The 16,426-nt window shown below is 42.7% G+C and overlaps 1 protein-coding gene across 1 annotated transcript in view; it reads right to left on the bottom strand.

The window, feature by feature from the left end:
* Positions 1-16,426, bottom strand: part of NMUR2 (neuromedin U receptor 2) — a 52,004-nt gene that overhangs the window by 15,261 nt on the left and 20,317 nt on the right. Inside the window, exon 3 of the mRNA XM_040345117.1 lies at positions 830-955. Within this exon, the coding sequence (XP_040201051.1) occupies positions 830-955 (126 nt within the window). The remainder of the gene's footprint in view (positions 1-829; positions 956-16,426) is intronic.

The following is a 16,426-nucleotide window of genomic DNA, read 5'->3' as shown; positions in this document are numbered from 1 at the left end:
GGTGCAATCCCCAAGGTAGGGGGGTTTATTGGGTAAGGGTTGGAGTCACGATACGGAAGATCTCGACTAGTTTCGCGATGTATATCGCTTCATCAGGAGACAATCTATAGGTTGGTATACAAACATCAAACATAAGTACATTTGACACAAATAAAAAATCCATTGAATGTAAAAAAGAAACGACCCCCAACTTATATGTATAACTGTTTATTTACAGTGCTGTTTTTTACATTCAATGGATTTTCAATGGTGATCCGTTTGATGTCACACTATGTGCATTGTTTTTAAACATTGTCGATGTCTGTTGTTTTTTATCTTTTGTCTTAGTGTCATTGTATTAATAAATTGAAGTATATTTTTTGAGATTACTGCTCTTTTTGAGTTCAACTTTCTATTGTGTACCGCAACAGTCCTCCCCGCCCACTTTATCTTGTTGGTGCTTCAGGGTCTCTGGGGTTCCCTGAGTCCTTCCGCTATTCCACTCACTTGAAGCAAAAATAACAGAATGTTGATGTCCATGTAATGTTGAGAAGGGGAAAAGTAGTGGATGAAATTAGCCTATCCTCAGCGGAGACACTTATAGCATACTTTTTTATACATCTGCCCCTGAATATTTCATTGTATTTGAGATTTTTTAGCCTGCCATCTAAGTGCATTAAGAAAACCAGGCTACTAGCTATCAATACTTTACTTACTATAGGGTTTAGGAGAATGGAGCAGTTGTTGAAGAAACTCTTTTATGATTGATAATAGTTTACCATACAAATAACCCATATGTTACATTTGCATAATCATTATAGAGCGATCAGTTAACTTATAGTCAACTCACCAGACACCACGTGCATGAGGTTAAAGATGTTGGCTAGAGGTTCAGTCCACTCCCCCACAAAGCTAAAGAAAAGCCGGTCAATGTGGAAAGGAGCCCAGCAGATGGCAAAAACCATCACTAAGACAACTGTAATAACACAGGGTAAGATTAGTATATGAAATATATTAGCATTTTTGATACTGTTTTCATTAGAGCTAATATACAGTACATTCAAAATGATTTTGCAAAGTGTTAATGCTGATCTCTCTCTGCTGATATCTATACTGATTTAAATATAATTAAAACATTTCAGGGCACCACCATTTTAATATTTGTCAATGTATTATTAGTTCCTTATCAGTGCAGTGTTGCATCTCTTTTGCCTTTTCTTCGACGGCATAAAAATGTTGGCATTTTCTGAAGTCTTTGCTGTAATTTTACTCCCTACTAACACCAGCACTGGTGACATGTCTCCTCTTGTGTTAACTTACCTTTCATAATCACAACCTTGGAAACAAACACACCTGTGGCTGTGTGTTTGTCATCACAGACTGTATTTTGAGTGTGCAACCATACACAGGGACAGGGACTCGACAACTGTTGGTGTCAATCTTAGCTGCAGCACTGGTGTTAGTGAGGAGTAGACATACAAGAGGGAACATCTAAAAGACAAATTTTTATGCTGATGGAAGAAAATATAAATAAAATGCTACACTAAAGAGGTTAGGAGCTATGAAAGAGCCCTGGGGCCATCATAAAACAAAAAATTCAAAATTCTGAGTTTCAAAGTCAGAATTCTGAGATCAAAACACAGAATTCTGTGTTTCAAAGACAGAATTCTGTGTTTCAAAGTCAGAATTCTGAGATTAAAAGTCAGAATTATGAGTTTCAAAGTCAGAATTCTGAGTTTAAAAGTCAGAATTATGAGATTAAATCTCAGAATTATGAGTTTCTAAATATAGCAGTCTATATTAGGAGGATTTTAGGAGCAATTAGCAATAATGGAGTAACACCCATGGACCATCATTCTGCAGACATACAAGTCTTCTGCTCTATATATAGATCTGTAAATCTTTCTTAGTTACAGCACACAGTATGGGGAAGCAGGCAGTGCTGGGCTCTCTGGTTCCTCTACTGTATTAATAGTTCCTCAGTTTGCTGTCATTTGCGCTAACATAAAAAGAGATGCTGAAAACGTGTGTATTGTGTGTGAGGGGAGGGGGGGGGGGGGTGATGACACAGCTTCCATAGATAACAGAACACAATGGCCAGCACAGCTCTGCACCCCAACTTTTAGGAAACATTGCACTGTCGCCCCAACTTGAGAGAATTGTGAATGGCTAGAAGGCAGAAGGACAGTGTGTGTCTATGGTCAGAACGGATTGATCATAGCAATTACATGTCTGGACTAATTGTTGCAGAGAATGAACCTCATATTAAACATAAAAAACATTCAAGTTTCATGACTTGGGCAGTAGCTCAGTGGTTAGAGTAATAGACTTATGTTGGTATAAGTTCTGGGTTCGAATCTAGCTCAGAGCTTAATTTTTTTTCGACATATACATTTTCAATATATTGATTTACTAATATTGGTATTGGGACATCCCTATTTAATCTAAGAGCAATGTATAAAATAATATGTATAGATAACTTAAAACAAGTGTGCTCTCTCCTGGATTAGAACCCACAAAATATCAACCATAAGTCTGTAACTCTAACCACTGAGCTATTTCTCAATTCATACAACCGTAATGTTTTTTATGTTAAATATGGGGTTCATTCTCTGCAACAACTAGTCCAGACATGTAATTGCTATGATCAATCCGTTCTGACTATAGACACACATTGTGCTCACAATTCTCTCATGTTGGGGCAACAGTGCAATGTTTTCTAAAAGTTGGGGTGCAGAGCTGTACTGGCCATTGTGTTCTGTTATCTATGGAAGCTGTTTCATCACCCCCCCCCTCCATCCCACACACAATACACTAGTTTTCAGCATCTCTCTTTATGTTAGCGCAAATGACAGCAAACTGAGGAACTATTAATACAGTAGAGGAACCAGAGAGCCCAGCACTGCCTGCTTCCCCATACTGTATGCTGTAACTAAGATAGATTTACAGATCCAAATATAGAGCAGAAGACTTGTATGTCTACAGCATGATGGTCTGTAGGTGTTACTACATTATTGCTAATTGCTCCTAAAATCCTCCTAATAGCGACTACTATATTTAGAAACTCAGAATTCTGACATTTAATCTCAGAATTCTGAGATTGTATCTCAGAATTCTGACTTTGAATCTCAGAATTCTGACTTTAAATCTCTGAATTCTGACTTTAACCTCCCTGGCGGTCTTCCCGAGACTGACACGGGGTTAGATTTCCTTGCTACTATCGGTAACCCCGAGTCAGTCTCGGGCTTGCCTCGCTAGATACACAGGCACTTTTTACTTACCTTGTCCCTGGATCCAGCGATGCCACCGCGCTGTGTGAGTGAGCGGGACCTCGCTCGATTCACATAGTGCCTCCGTGTGACGCCGATCTCCGTTCCCTGCGACGTTACGACGCACGGGGACGGAGAACGTCGCCAAATTCAAAAACGTAAACAAACACTATACACACAGTATACTGTAATCTTATAGATTACAGTACTGTATGTAAAAAAAACACACCCCCCCTGTCCCTAGTGGTCTGCCCAGTGTCCTGCATGTCATTTTATATAATAAAAACCTTTTTTTCTCCCTGCAAACTGTAGATTGTCCATAGCAACCAAAAGTGTCCCTTTATGTCAAAAATAGTTTTAGATCAGCTAAAAAACAGCGATAATAAATTATAATCACTTGCAGAATTGTGCGATAGCGATTTGTGGGGAAATTCGTCATAAAAAAATAAAAGTAATGACAGCGACAATTCTGCAACTGAGCAAATTTCAGTGATTTTGATTTGATTACATTATTGAATAATTTTTATTATAATTATATTATTATTTGTTATAATTATTTATAATTATTTATTATATTATAATTTATAATTTTGTTTTTAAAAAAATGTAATACACGGGATGCCTATTAGAATCTTGTTTGGTCAGATTTAAGTGAGTTATTTCTAAAAATTACAGACCTACAATATAAAACGCCAAATTTCCTTGCAAATAATGGTACCGCTTTTAGCATGTTTTTTCTGAAAGAATCATACCGCCAGGGAGGTTAAATCTCTGAATTCTGACTTGAAATCTCTGAATTCTGACTTTGAAACACAGAATTCTGTCTTTAAAAAACTCAGAATTCTGACTTTGAAACTCAGAATTCTGACATTAAAATCTCAGACTTCTGACGTTTAATCTCAGAATTTTGTCTTTGAAACACAGAATTCTGTCTTTGAAACACAGAATTCTGTCTTTTAATCTCAGAATTTTTTTTTATGATTGCCCCAGGGCTCTTCCATAAGGAGCTAATAACACAATTAAACATATTACAGTCTTTTTGTACAGAGTTCTGCTTTAATGTAGTCCAAAGACTTTCTCGTGGTGTTTTAGTTTTGGATGTGGCTAGAATCCAGCATATTCCTGCAGTGGGATTTACTGATGTATGTGGATGGCTGTGGTTACTCAGCCTGTACAAAGCAATTACATGCAAGTGTTCACATGGAGCCATTACCTGCAGTTGGGGAAAGATGAACACCCGGGCACAAGTTAGTGCATCTATAAGTTACTTTAGAAAGGGTAATGTTAATCCCCTGCAGAGAGAGCATGGCTTCCATACAGAGAACAAAGTTCCTTTGGTGCAAAATGCTAGCCGGGGACAAGCGTAAATAAATCTATAAGACTTTGTACATACTTTGTTTTGATGAACCTGGAATGTCTTTTGCTGATTTGAACTTATAGTTCAGTTGGGCTTTAATGTATTACATCTCTTTATTTGCTTCCAGACCATTAGCTGTGCCAAGGTATTATGTTTTTTGGGAGCACTTTTCATCTAACTCAGTTTTTTCACCCTAGCACTTATCTCTGCATACTTTCTAGATTTATCCATTTTGTGTCTTGATTGATGTCGCTGTCAGCCACAGAATATAAATGACTAGTTGAGAGACCAAGGATATATTTCTGATACTGCAGTGCTGTCAGCAGGGATAAAACATTCCTGTCTACAGATTAACTGAAGCTATTATAAGCAATCTGTGATCTGCATCAGTTGCTTTTACTGGGACATTAATTTGTCTTATTTACTATAAATAACTGAGCTGAAAGATTGACAAGCTGGCGTTACTCCTCAGATGCTAATAGTTTATTTAGGTTTAAAAGATTAAAATGTATACATGTTGATTCTCCAGCTGCAGGAATCCATGCATTGCTGGCACCTACAAGCTTCTACGTGTGTAGTCAGATACATTGCAAATCCCAGCAAGAACTCTACTGTGTACATAGGTCCTGACTCCTGAGTGATGATATGCCCATCTAACTTGGTGTTTCTATTGGTTCATGATTGAACCTTATGATACCTTATCTGACCAATGATAAAAAAGGGATGGAAGAAAAAGGCAGGCCAAGTTCAACTTCAGAAATTGATTTGTCTATGAGAATTTTAGAGCCCTCTAAACATTTCAATATTTGCCTAACCTGGCTCATCTTAATTTATGTTTTATGTACCTATGGCAGAAGGTGGCTTGTCAGCTCTTACACATAATGCTACTTTCACACTGAGGCGCTTTGTGCGCTGGCGGTAAAGCGGCGCTCTTTTTAGCTGCGTTTTATCGTTGTGTTTGCTGCGATTTGGGCCGAAAAAGGGTTAAAAACGCCCGCAAAAATACTGCTTTGCTGCATTTTGCGGGCGGGTTGGAGGCCCAACCCCATTGTTTTCAATGGGCAGGGGCGCTATAGGAATGGTATTTTTACCGCTCCTACTGCATCTCAAAGATGCGGTAGGCAGGACCATGTCACCAGCAACACCAGGGCACCACCATGTCACCAGCAAAACCAGGGCACCACCATGTCACCAGCAACACCAGGGCACCAACATGTCACCAGCCACACCAGGGCACCGCCATGTCACCAACACCAGTGCACCGCCATGTCACCAGCAACACCAGGGCATCGTCATGTCACCAGCAACACCAGAGCACCGCCATGTCTCCAGCAACACCAGAGCACCACCATGTCACCAGCAACACCAGGGCACCGCCATGTCACCAGCAACACCAGGGCACCGCCATGTCACCAGCAACACCAGAGCACCGCCATGTCACCAGCAACACCAGAGCACATCCATGTCACCAGCAACACCAGGGCACTGCCATGTCACCATCAACACCAGAGCACCACCATGTCACCAGCAACACCAGAGCACCACCATGTCAGCAGCAACACCAGAGCACCACCATGTCACCAGCAGCACCAGGGCACCACCATGTCACCAGCAACACCAGGGCACTTCCATGTCACCAGCAACCAGTATCTCACTTGTTAGACCCAGAGACATCTACTTATTATCAAGCAATGGTAGACTGCATGTAACAGGATACAGAGCATGCCTGTCACCTCTCTGTGCTGTGCAGAGTGCAGTCTTGTCAGCCGAGCCTGGTACCATATGTTTTTGTGCTGACATCTTCCTGACCACTCCTCTCGGCATCTTCCTCTCCTTCAGTAGATCTCCCCCGGCCATCGCACAGACAGACAGAAACTCCGCCTCCCGCCGCCCGACTCATACAGCATCCTCATCTGCTCGCCTTGCCCGGACTTCCCGCTCATACAGACCCTGCCTCCGCTGCTGCAAGTGTCCTCATGTCGCCTCTGGATTGGTGCAGGACCCCGCTCACTGGCAGAGCGGCTCCTTCTACCTGTCCCAAAGACACTCGCGCTGATCTATAATTCCGCAGCGCAGTAGGGGCCTGGGCCTTGTTGGCTCACCGCGTCTCTGCTCTGCCTGAGTTGCCCCGCGCTCCCCTTCATGTGTGGGGGGTGCCGGCCTGACAGCCCTGCAGTTCTCGATTCCAGGGGGGAGGGGCAATCGCCCCCCTTGCACTATGAAGCGGACACCCATGTTAACAACATTGATAGGTTTTTAATTGCTGTCTGTGTCCCTGCTGTAGAGATTCACCACTTCTGTTTGTCCTAGTGACCATTGTCACCAGCACAAAAAAAATCCAACATTTTCAGTGGTCACTGGAATGGAATAGAGGACAAATGTTCTGGGGACAACTGCTGAGAAGAGGATTTCCCTTACTTTGGAGTGATCCCCTCTCACTTCCTGTTGTTTTTTCAAAACAGTAATGGAAAGAAAATTTCTGGGACAGCAAAACATTTTTAATTCCAAAAGAGTTCAATCCCTACTTTAAACAAAACAAGTTCTGACTTTAAATATTTTTTTAACAATAATAGAAACATAGAATCATAGAAAAGTGGCGTCAGAAAAAAGATCCAGTAGTCCATCAAGTCTGCCTGTTTATTTATTTACTTATCTTTTATCCTTTTTTTTAAGTTTTTCTTTTTTGTTACCTTTTTTTGTGTGGTCTATATTTGTCCGAAGCACGTTTGAAGCCATTTACTATTGACTGTTTGAGGTCCCTGTGTTTTTGATTTTGGTTTTATATTGAAAATATTGCCCACCCTGAACCTTGATGTATTTAAAGCGGAGGTCCACCCCCAAAAAATATATTAAAAGCCAGCAGCTACAAATACTGCAGCTGCTCACTTTTAATAAATGGACACTTACCTGTCCAGGGTGTCGGCAGCCGAAGCCGAGCGATCGATTGTCTCCCAGCTGCCCCCGCCCCCAAACTTGGTGAGGGAATCAGGAAGTGAAGCGGTGCGGCTTCACTGCCCGGTTCCCTTCTACGCATGCCAACGGCAGATCCGGGGGGGGGCAACAGGGCAATTGCCCCCCCCCCGAGACAATCATGTCACATTGGCTTTTGTTTTTTAAAACTGCTTTGCGGTGCCTGCAGCTGCCGAGTCTCTCACTCTCTCTCTCTCATCACCAGGGCCGGACTGGCCCAGCCCGGTAGGCTGCCTGTCCTGAGGCTGCTTTGAGCTGTAGCTGACTGCAGCGCTCCCCCTCTCTCCTGGGTGTATGACACCGGCATCTCTCGCTGTGTGTGAGAGCTGGGTCTGTGTTCGGCTGTGCTGCCTGTGCTAGACCTGCTTGTGTGATAGTAGATGTAGATGGAACACTGATTGAATCAGTGTTTTGTCTATCGCACAAGCCCGTCTAGGGGGGGACCTTGCTAGAGCACACTGCCCTGCCGAACACAGACCTACAGCTCCTGTTTGTTCCATGACACACGTCGGGAGAGGAGATACCTGCTGTGTGTGATCGAGGCAATGCCATGGTGAGTGCCATGCACAGTGGGGCTTCATTCATATACAAAGCAGGGCTGCATTCATATACAAAGTGGGGCTGTATTCATATACAAAGTGGGACTGCATTCATATACAAAGTGGGGCTGCATTCATATACAACAGTGGGACTGCATTCATAGACAAAAGTGTGACTGCATTCATAGATAAAAGTGGGACTGCATTCATAGACAAAGTGGGACTGCATTCATAGACAAAAGTGGGGCTGCATTCATAGACAAAAGTGGGGCTGCATTAATATACAAAAGTGGGGCTGCATTAATATACAAAAGTGGGACTGCATTCATAGACAAAAGTGGGAGGACTGCATTCATAGACAAAAGTGGGAGGACTGCATTCATAGACAAAAGTGGGACTGCATTCATAGACAAAGTGGGACTGCATTAATATACAAAAGTGGGGCTGCATTAATATACAAAAGTGGGGCTGCATTAATATACAAGTGGGGCTGCATTCGTATACAAAGTGGGGCTGCATTCATATACAAAGTGGGGCTGCATTCATATACAAAGTGGGGCTGCATTCATATACAAAGTGGGGCTGCATTAATATACAAAGTGTGGCTGCATTAATATACAAAAGTGGGACTGCATTCTTAGACACAAGTGGGGCTGCATTCATAGACAAAAGTGGGGCTGCATTCATAGACAAAAGTGGGGCTGCATTAAAAGAAAAATGTAGGACTGCATTAATATACAAAAGTGGAGCTGCATTTATATACAAAAGCGGGGCTGCATTTATATACAAAAGTGGGACTGCATTTATATACAAAAGTGGGGCTGCATTTATATACAAAGTGGAACTGCATTCATATACACAAGTGGGGCTGCATTCATATACAAAAGTGGGGCTGCATTTATATGTACAGTGGGGCTGCATTCATATACAAAAGTGGGACTGCATTAATATACAAAAGTGGGACTGAATTTATATTCAAAAGTGGGACTGAATTTATATACAAAAGTGGGACTGAATTTATATACAAAAGTGGGACTGCATTTATATACAAACGTGGAGCTGCATTCATATACAAAAGTGGGGCTGCATGTATATACAAAAGTGGGACTGCATTTATATACAAAAGTGGGACTGAATTTATATACAAAAGTGGGACTGAATTTATATACAAACGTGGGGCTGCATTAATATACAAAAGTGGGGCTGCATTCATATACAAAAGTGGGGCTGCATTCATATACAAAAGTGGGGCTGCATTTATATACAAAAGTGGGACTGCATTTATATACAAAAGTGGGACTGCATTTATATACAAAAATGGGGCTGTATTTATATACAAAAGTGAGGCTGTATCTATATACAACAGTGGGACTGAATTTATATACAAAAGTGGGACTGAATTTATTTACAAAAGTGGGACTGAATTTATTTACAAAAGTGGGACTGAATTTATATACAAAAGTGGGGCTGCATTTATATACAAAGTGGAACTGCATTCATATACACAAGTGGGGCTGCATTCATATACAAAAGTGGGGCTGCATTTATATGTACAGTGGGGCTGCATTCATATACAAAAGTGGGACTGCATTTATATACAAAAGTGGGACTGAATTTATATACAAAAGTGGGACTGCATTTATATACAAAAGTGGGACTGCATTTATATACAAAAGTGGGACTGCATTTATATACAAAAGTGGGGCTGCATTCATATACAAAAGTGGGACTGAATTTATATACAAAAGTGGGTCTGCATTCATATATACAGTGGGGCTGCATTCATATGTACAGTTAGGCTGCAATGATGGGCACTGATGAGGCTGCATTGATCTCTTGTACCATGTATTCAGTCTCTGACCATCTCTTGTACCATGTCTCCAGTCTCTGACCATCCCTTGTACCATGACCATCCCTTGTACCACATCTGCAGTCTCTGACCATCCCTTGTACCACATCTGCAGTCTCTGACCATCTCTTGTACCATGTCTGCAGTCTCTGACCATCCCTTGCACCATGTCTGCAGTCTCTGACCATCCCTTGTACCATGTCTGCAGTCTCTGACCATCTCTTGTGCCATGTCTGCAGTCTCTGACCATCTCTTGTGCCATGTCTGCAGTCTCTGACCATCTCTTGTGCCATGTCTGCAGTCTCTGACCATCTCTTGTACCATGTCTGCAGTCTCTGATCATCCCTTGTACCACGTCTGCAGTCTCTGACCATCTCCTGTATCATGTCTGCATTCTCTGACCATCTCTTGTACCACGTCTGCAGTCTCTGACCATCTCTTGTACCACGTCTGCAGTCTCTGACCATCTCTTGTACCATGTCTGCAGTCTCTGACCATCTCTTGTACCATGTCTGCAGTCCCTGACAATCGTCTACAAACTATGGGATAGATTTATGGCATTTATATTTAAATATTTTTTTACTAGTAATGGCAGCGATCATTGATTTTTTAGCAGTACTGCAACATTGCAGCGGACACACCGGACACCTAATTGAGTTCTGTAAGCAACGCCTTATTTTCTGGCAGTGCCCCTCCCGTGACTAGACTCTGGATCCGCCCTTGGCGTTTGCGTGTGTTGCGCAGGGTGTCCTCACTGGTCCCAGCTGGGTTCCGGGACCTGTGTGTTTCCCAGAACACAGCGGGGGGAGGGGCGTGACTCCCATGGGAGTCTATTTCCAGGAGTGGTTGCAAATACCTGTATTATACAGGTATCTGCACCCCCCCTGAAAGGTGCCAAATGTGACACCGGAGGGGGGGAGGGTTCCGAAAAGCAGAGGTTCACATTTTGTGTGGACCTCCGCTTTAATGGATTCAGTCATGTCTACCCTTTCCTTTGTTTCCTCCATACTGTACACATTAAGGGCCTAATCCACAAAAGGGATACGCCGGCGTATCTACTGATACGCCGTCGTATCCCTGTTTCTATCTATGGAACTGATCCACAGAATCAGTTTCACATAGATAGGCAGAAGATCCGACATGTGTAAGGGACTTACACTGTCGGATCTTATGATGCAGTACCGCAGCCGCCGCTGGGGGCATTTCTCGTCGAAATGCCGCTTCGGGTATGCAAATTAGCACTTACGGAGATCCACAAAGCTTTTACGCTTCGTTTTTTCTCCGTAAGTATTAGTTTGCTGTCGCAAAATTAGGGCTGCTTTTACAAAGTGCAAAGTTAGTACACCATGTAAAAGTAGACCCTTCTTTCCCGCGACGCTGTCAAATTTATTTTAAAAAAATGTTTTTCCCCGCCGCATCTTTTTTTTTTCCCGACGCAACTTTTTTTAACCGGCGCGATTCACAAAACTCGGCGTAACGTAAAACCGCGCAAAGCACGTTGGGAAAATCGCGTCGGGAGCATGCGCAGTATGTCCGGCGCGGGAGCGCGCCTAATTTAAATGGGACTCGCCCCATTAGATTAGGAACGCCTTGCGCCGGACGGATTTAAGTTACACCGCTCAAAATTTCTAGGTAAGTGCTTTGTGGATCGGGCACTTAGGTAGAGATTTTGCGGCGGTGTAACTTAAATGGGAAAAATTACATTGCGCCGGGTTTTTGTGGATTAGGCCCTATGTTCCTGATGTCGATTTCGATATGTTTTCTCCCCCAAACCTTTCACCATTTTTGTTACCCATCTCTGGACTCGTTCTATCTTATCAATATCTTTCTGTAAGTGAGGTCTTCAGAACTGTACAGCGTATTCTAAATGAGGTCTCACTTAAAATCTATTTAACCTCCCTTGCGGTATGATTCCTTCTGGTTTTTGGTGCTGAAACCGGTACAATTATTTTGCATGGAAATTTGGCGTTTTATATTGTAGGCCTGTAATTCTTAGGAATAAATCACTTAAATCTGTCCAAACAAGAGTCTAGTAGACATCCCGGGTATGATAAAGTTTAAAACACAAAATCATAAATTATAATATAATAAATAACTATAAATTATTATAAAAAATAAAAATGTAATTATAATAAAAATTATTCAATAATGTAATCAAATCAAAATCACTGAAATTTGCTCAGTTGCAGAATTGTCGCTGTCATTACTTTTATTTTTTTATGACGAATTTCCCCACAAATCGCTTTTGCACAATTCTGCAAGTGATTATAATTTATTATCGCTGTTTTCTAACTGCTCTAAAACCACTTTTGACATAAAGGGACACTTTTGGTTGCTATGGACAATCTACAGTTTGCAGGCAGAAAGAACAGTTTTTATTATATAAAAGTACATGTAGGACACTGGGCAGACCACTAGGGACAAGGGGGGTGTGTATTTTGTACATACAGTACTGTAATCTATAAGATTACAGTATACTGTATGTAATGTGTTTGTTTACTTTTTTGAATTTGGCGCTGATCTCCGCCCCCGTGCGTTGTAACGTCGCAGGGAACGGAGATCGGCGGCACACGGGGACACTGTAAATCGAGCGAGGACCCGCTCGCTCACACAGCGGGGATGCATCGCTGGATCCAGGGACAAGGTAAGTAACTCCCTGCCTGTGGACACTGCGAAAAGGTAAGCCGCGCCGCTGCAGGCTCTGCACAGCTACCCCAAGCGTGACTGAGGCCCCGTACACACGACCAGTTTCCTCGGCAGAATTCAGCTTCTGACCGAGTTTCTGGCTGAATTCTGCCGAGAAACCCGGCCGTGTGTACACTTTCGGCCGAGGAAGCCGACGAGGACCTCGGCGAGGAAATAGAGAACATGTTCTCTATTTCCTCGTTGTTCTATGGGAGAACTCGGCCCGCCGAGCTCCTCGGCGGCTTCAGGGCTGAACTGGCCGAGGAACTCGATGTGTTTGGCTTGTCGAGTTCCTCGGCCGTGTGTACGGGGCCTCAGGGTTACCGATAATAGCATAGAAAAAACACCCTGAGTCACGCTTGGGATCACCGCTAAGGAGATTAATGGCTGTGTTGAGTTATTTTGAAGGGACAGCAAATTTACACTGTTATACAAGCTGTATACTCACTACTTTACATTGTAGCAAAGTGTAATTTCTTCAGTGTTGCCACATGAAAAGATATAATAAAATATTTACAAAAATGTGAAAATTGATCACTCCTGATGTACTGACTGACAATCAAATTTCTTGAGACCCTAAAATGCCAGGACAGTACACATTCTCCCAAAATGACCCCTTTTGGGAAAGCACACAGTGGGAGTCATAGAGAGTTTTTTGGAGTTGTAATTTGTTGCAATTTTTGGAAAAATAATAAATAAAATGTGTTTCTTTTTCACATCTTTTTTTTTTTACATACTGTCACCAGTGCAGTACAGCATCATCATATGACTGGTGTGGCAGGGATCAGGTATACTTACTGATGACAAAATGTAAAAAAAATGAATACACAAATAATTTTAACATTTTTTTAAATAAAAAAATATATATTTTTTTCCTTTTTTTCTGCATTTTTTTTAACATCCTGTCATCAGAGTAGCTCAGTGTCACCAAAGGGGGGGGGGGGGGTAAGTATTTTTTGTTTTTACACTGTTACTGCTTATACAGTGAAGATCACTGTGTAAGCAATAGTTTTACCTGTCATTAATGGGTTGACCATTCTCAAACAGCTTGCTTTTGGTTGTGAACTGTAATTGGCTACAGCTAATCACATGGTACAGGTAGCCAGTCACCATATGATTGCTGTGGGTCAATCATAGATCATAACAGTAAGCAACCTGTTTATGAATGGAAAGCCATTCTGTATTTCTGTCCAACCCCTGTAGCAACCAATCAAATTTACCTGCAGTGGTTACTTTAGTTTAATCAATTTAATTGTTTCTTGTTGATTTGACATCACTGATTTGTTTCCTACATCTTAACCACTTAACGACCGCCGCATGTACATATACGTTGGCAGAATGGCACGGACAGGCACATCAACGTACCTGTACGTGCCTGCCTAGACGTGGGTCGGGGGTCCGATCGGGACCCCCCCCGGTACTTGCGGCAGTTCCCGTGGCTGTAGGAGCGATCCGGGATGAGGGGGCGGCTGTTCGTTTCTGGCCACCCCCTCGCGATCGCTCCCAGCCAATCCTCTTCCGCCGATGTGCTTCCTCTGCCTGTGTAAACACAGGCAGGAGGAAGTGATGTCATCTCTCCTCCTGTCTGTATTTTCGTCCGGCGAGAGGAGAGAAGACATCACAAGTAAGTTGCACCAACAGACCACTGACACCAGTGACACATAGGCACACTTAACCCCCCCAGTCACCCCCCCCCCCCCAGCCCCCTGTCACCGTGTCACTGATTGCAGTGATCATTTATTTACTGATCACTGCATTTAGTGTCAGTTGTGACAGTTAAAAGTTGCAGGGCAGTTAGTCTTAGGCCCCTTTAGGTTCAGAGTAGCCCCCTATCCCCCCTAATAAAGGTTTAACCCCTTGATCACCCCCCTAGTTAACCCTTTCACCCCCTATTGCCAGCATCACTAAGCGATCGTTTTTCTGATCGCTGTATTAGTGTCACTGGTGCCGCTGGTTAGCCAGTTAGTTATTTTGTTATTTAGGTTCGCCGCCAGGTTTCACCGTATACGTGTTACAGTTGACGCTGGTTAGTTAGTTTGCTGTTTATAGCATTAGGGCACCTGCCGAGCGTTTGCAGAGACAGGCCTGATTCCTGCGATCGCTAACAGCATGTGAGCATTAACGGCAGAGGAGTGATTTTTCTCCTAATGCCACGTACATGCGGTTGACATTTCTACGGAGGCTTTCCCTTGGAAAAGTCTGACCGCGTGTATGTGCCATAACTTTTTATGACGCGTACATATACGGTCGAAATTCCAACGGAGGATTGCCCGTGGAAAAGTCCGACCTTGTGTACGCGGCATAACTTTTTTGCGGGAGGATGCCCCCATGCTTCGGCATATATAAATGGTGCATGTATGCCCATCATTAGAAGTGGGTGGATGAAGGGAGGTATTCTAATGGTGGGCATACCCACGGATCAATCTTTTTTTTCATGCAGCCAAAAAGATTACAATACATGTCCAACAAGAACCATCAACATACTGGTATTTTGCTGGACTTTGAATGGTTATACCAGAATGATGCCTGCGGGTTTAGATATCATCTTGGTATAAAAGGTTGTAACTTGGTTTAAGTCTCACATTATTTCCTTGTAGTGAGATTTCTGGTGACCTTCTACTACTAGATGTCCCCACCTATTATTTGTTCCTGAATTGGAATTCTGTTTAAGAAAAGTACTACCCTTTTATTCTTCTTCTAGAGGGACATCATGCATAGCTTAAAGGGGTTGTAAAGGTAAATTTGTGTTCTTAAATAGCTTCCTTTACCGTAGTGCAGTCCTCCTTCACTTACTTCATCTTTCGATTTTGCTTTTAAATGTCTTTATTTCTTCTGAGAAATTCTTACTTCCTGTTCTTCTGTCTGTAACTCCACACAGTAATGTGAGGCTTTCTTCCTGGTGTGGAGTGTCGTGCTCGACCCCTCACCTGGAATACAGGAGAGTTAGGACGCCCACTAACACACAGCTCCTTTCTCTATCTGCAACGTTGAGAGTGTCCTGACTCTCCTGTATTCCAGGGGAGGGGGCGAGCACGACACTCCACACCAGGGAGAAAGCCTTGCATTACTGTGTGGAGTTACAGACAGAAGAACCGGAAGTGAGGCTTTTTCAGAAGAAATAAGGACATTTAAAAGCAAAATCGAAGGATGAGGTAAGTGAAGGAGGACTGCACGAAGGTAAAGGAAGCTATTTAGGACAAAATGTTTTTACCTTTGCAACACCTTTAAGTGTGTCCTCTGCCATGAACTCTGGGTACCATCTTGGGGAAAACTGTGTCTGTGTTGACACAGAGTTCTGTTGGGATTTAGGCAGCCATATTTGCCACAGAGAGGATATATAGCCCTGCTGTGTCACTTTGGGGAGTCTTGCAAAGTGGGAAAAGTAGGTATGGAGAGCCTAGCATCAGGTTCCTGTGGAGAAGAGACAGTTTTTGGACATCCCGGACACCTCCTGGTGTGTTTCACAGTGATGGGAAGAATTACCTACTTTGCATGTAATCAGCATACCAATCTTACGTTACCCTGTGCACACGTTGGACAGCAGAACATCCCTTTGCTCCTTGTAGTAGGTTCAGTGAATAGTCACAAGCAACTCTGGTGTAGAAAGCCAGCCCCCCACATTCTACTGAATATGCCTGCTACACTACTGCAACTTGATAACCTCCTAGTTTATAAAGTAAATTCTGGAATAATGTTAAACACATTATTTCACTGCTAATTACTGTGAAAAGCAAAAGAGGAAAACGTGTGTCGTCTGATCCTTCTGCTTCATAGCTGC

This window comes from Rana temporaria, chromosome 3, assembly GCF_905171775.1.
Source record: "Rana temporaria chromosome 3, aRanTem1.1, whole genome shotgun sequence".
Lineage (NCBI taxonomy): Eukaryota > Metazoa > Chordata > Amphibia > Anura > Ranidae > Rana > Rana temporaria.
Note: the sequence above shows the minus strand (reverse complement) of the source record. Positions and strands in the feature narration are given on the sequence as shown.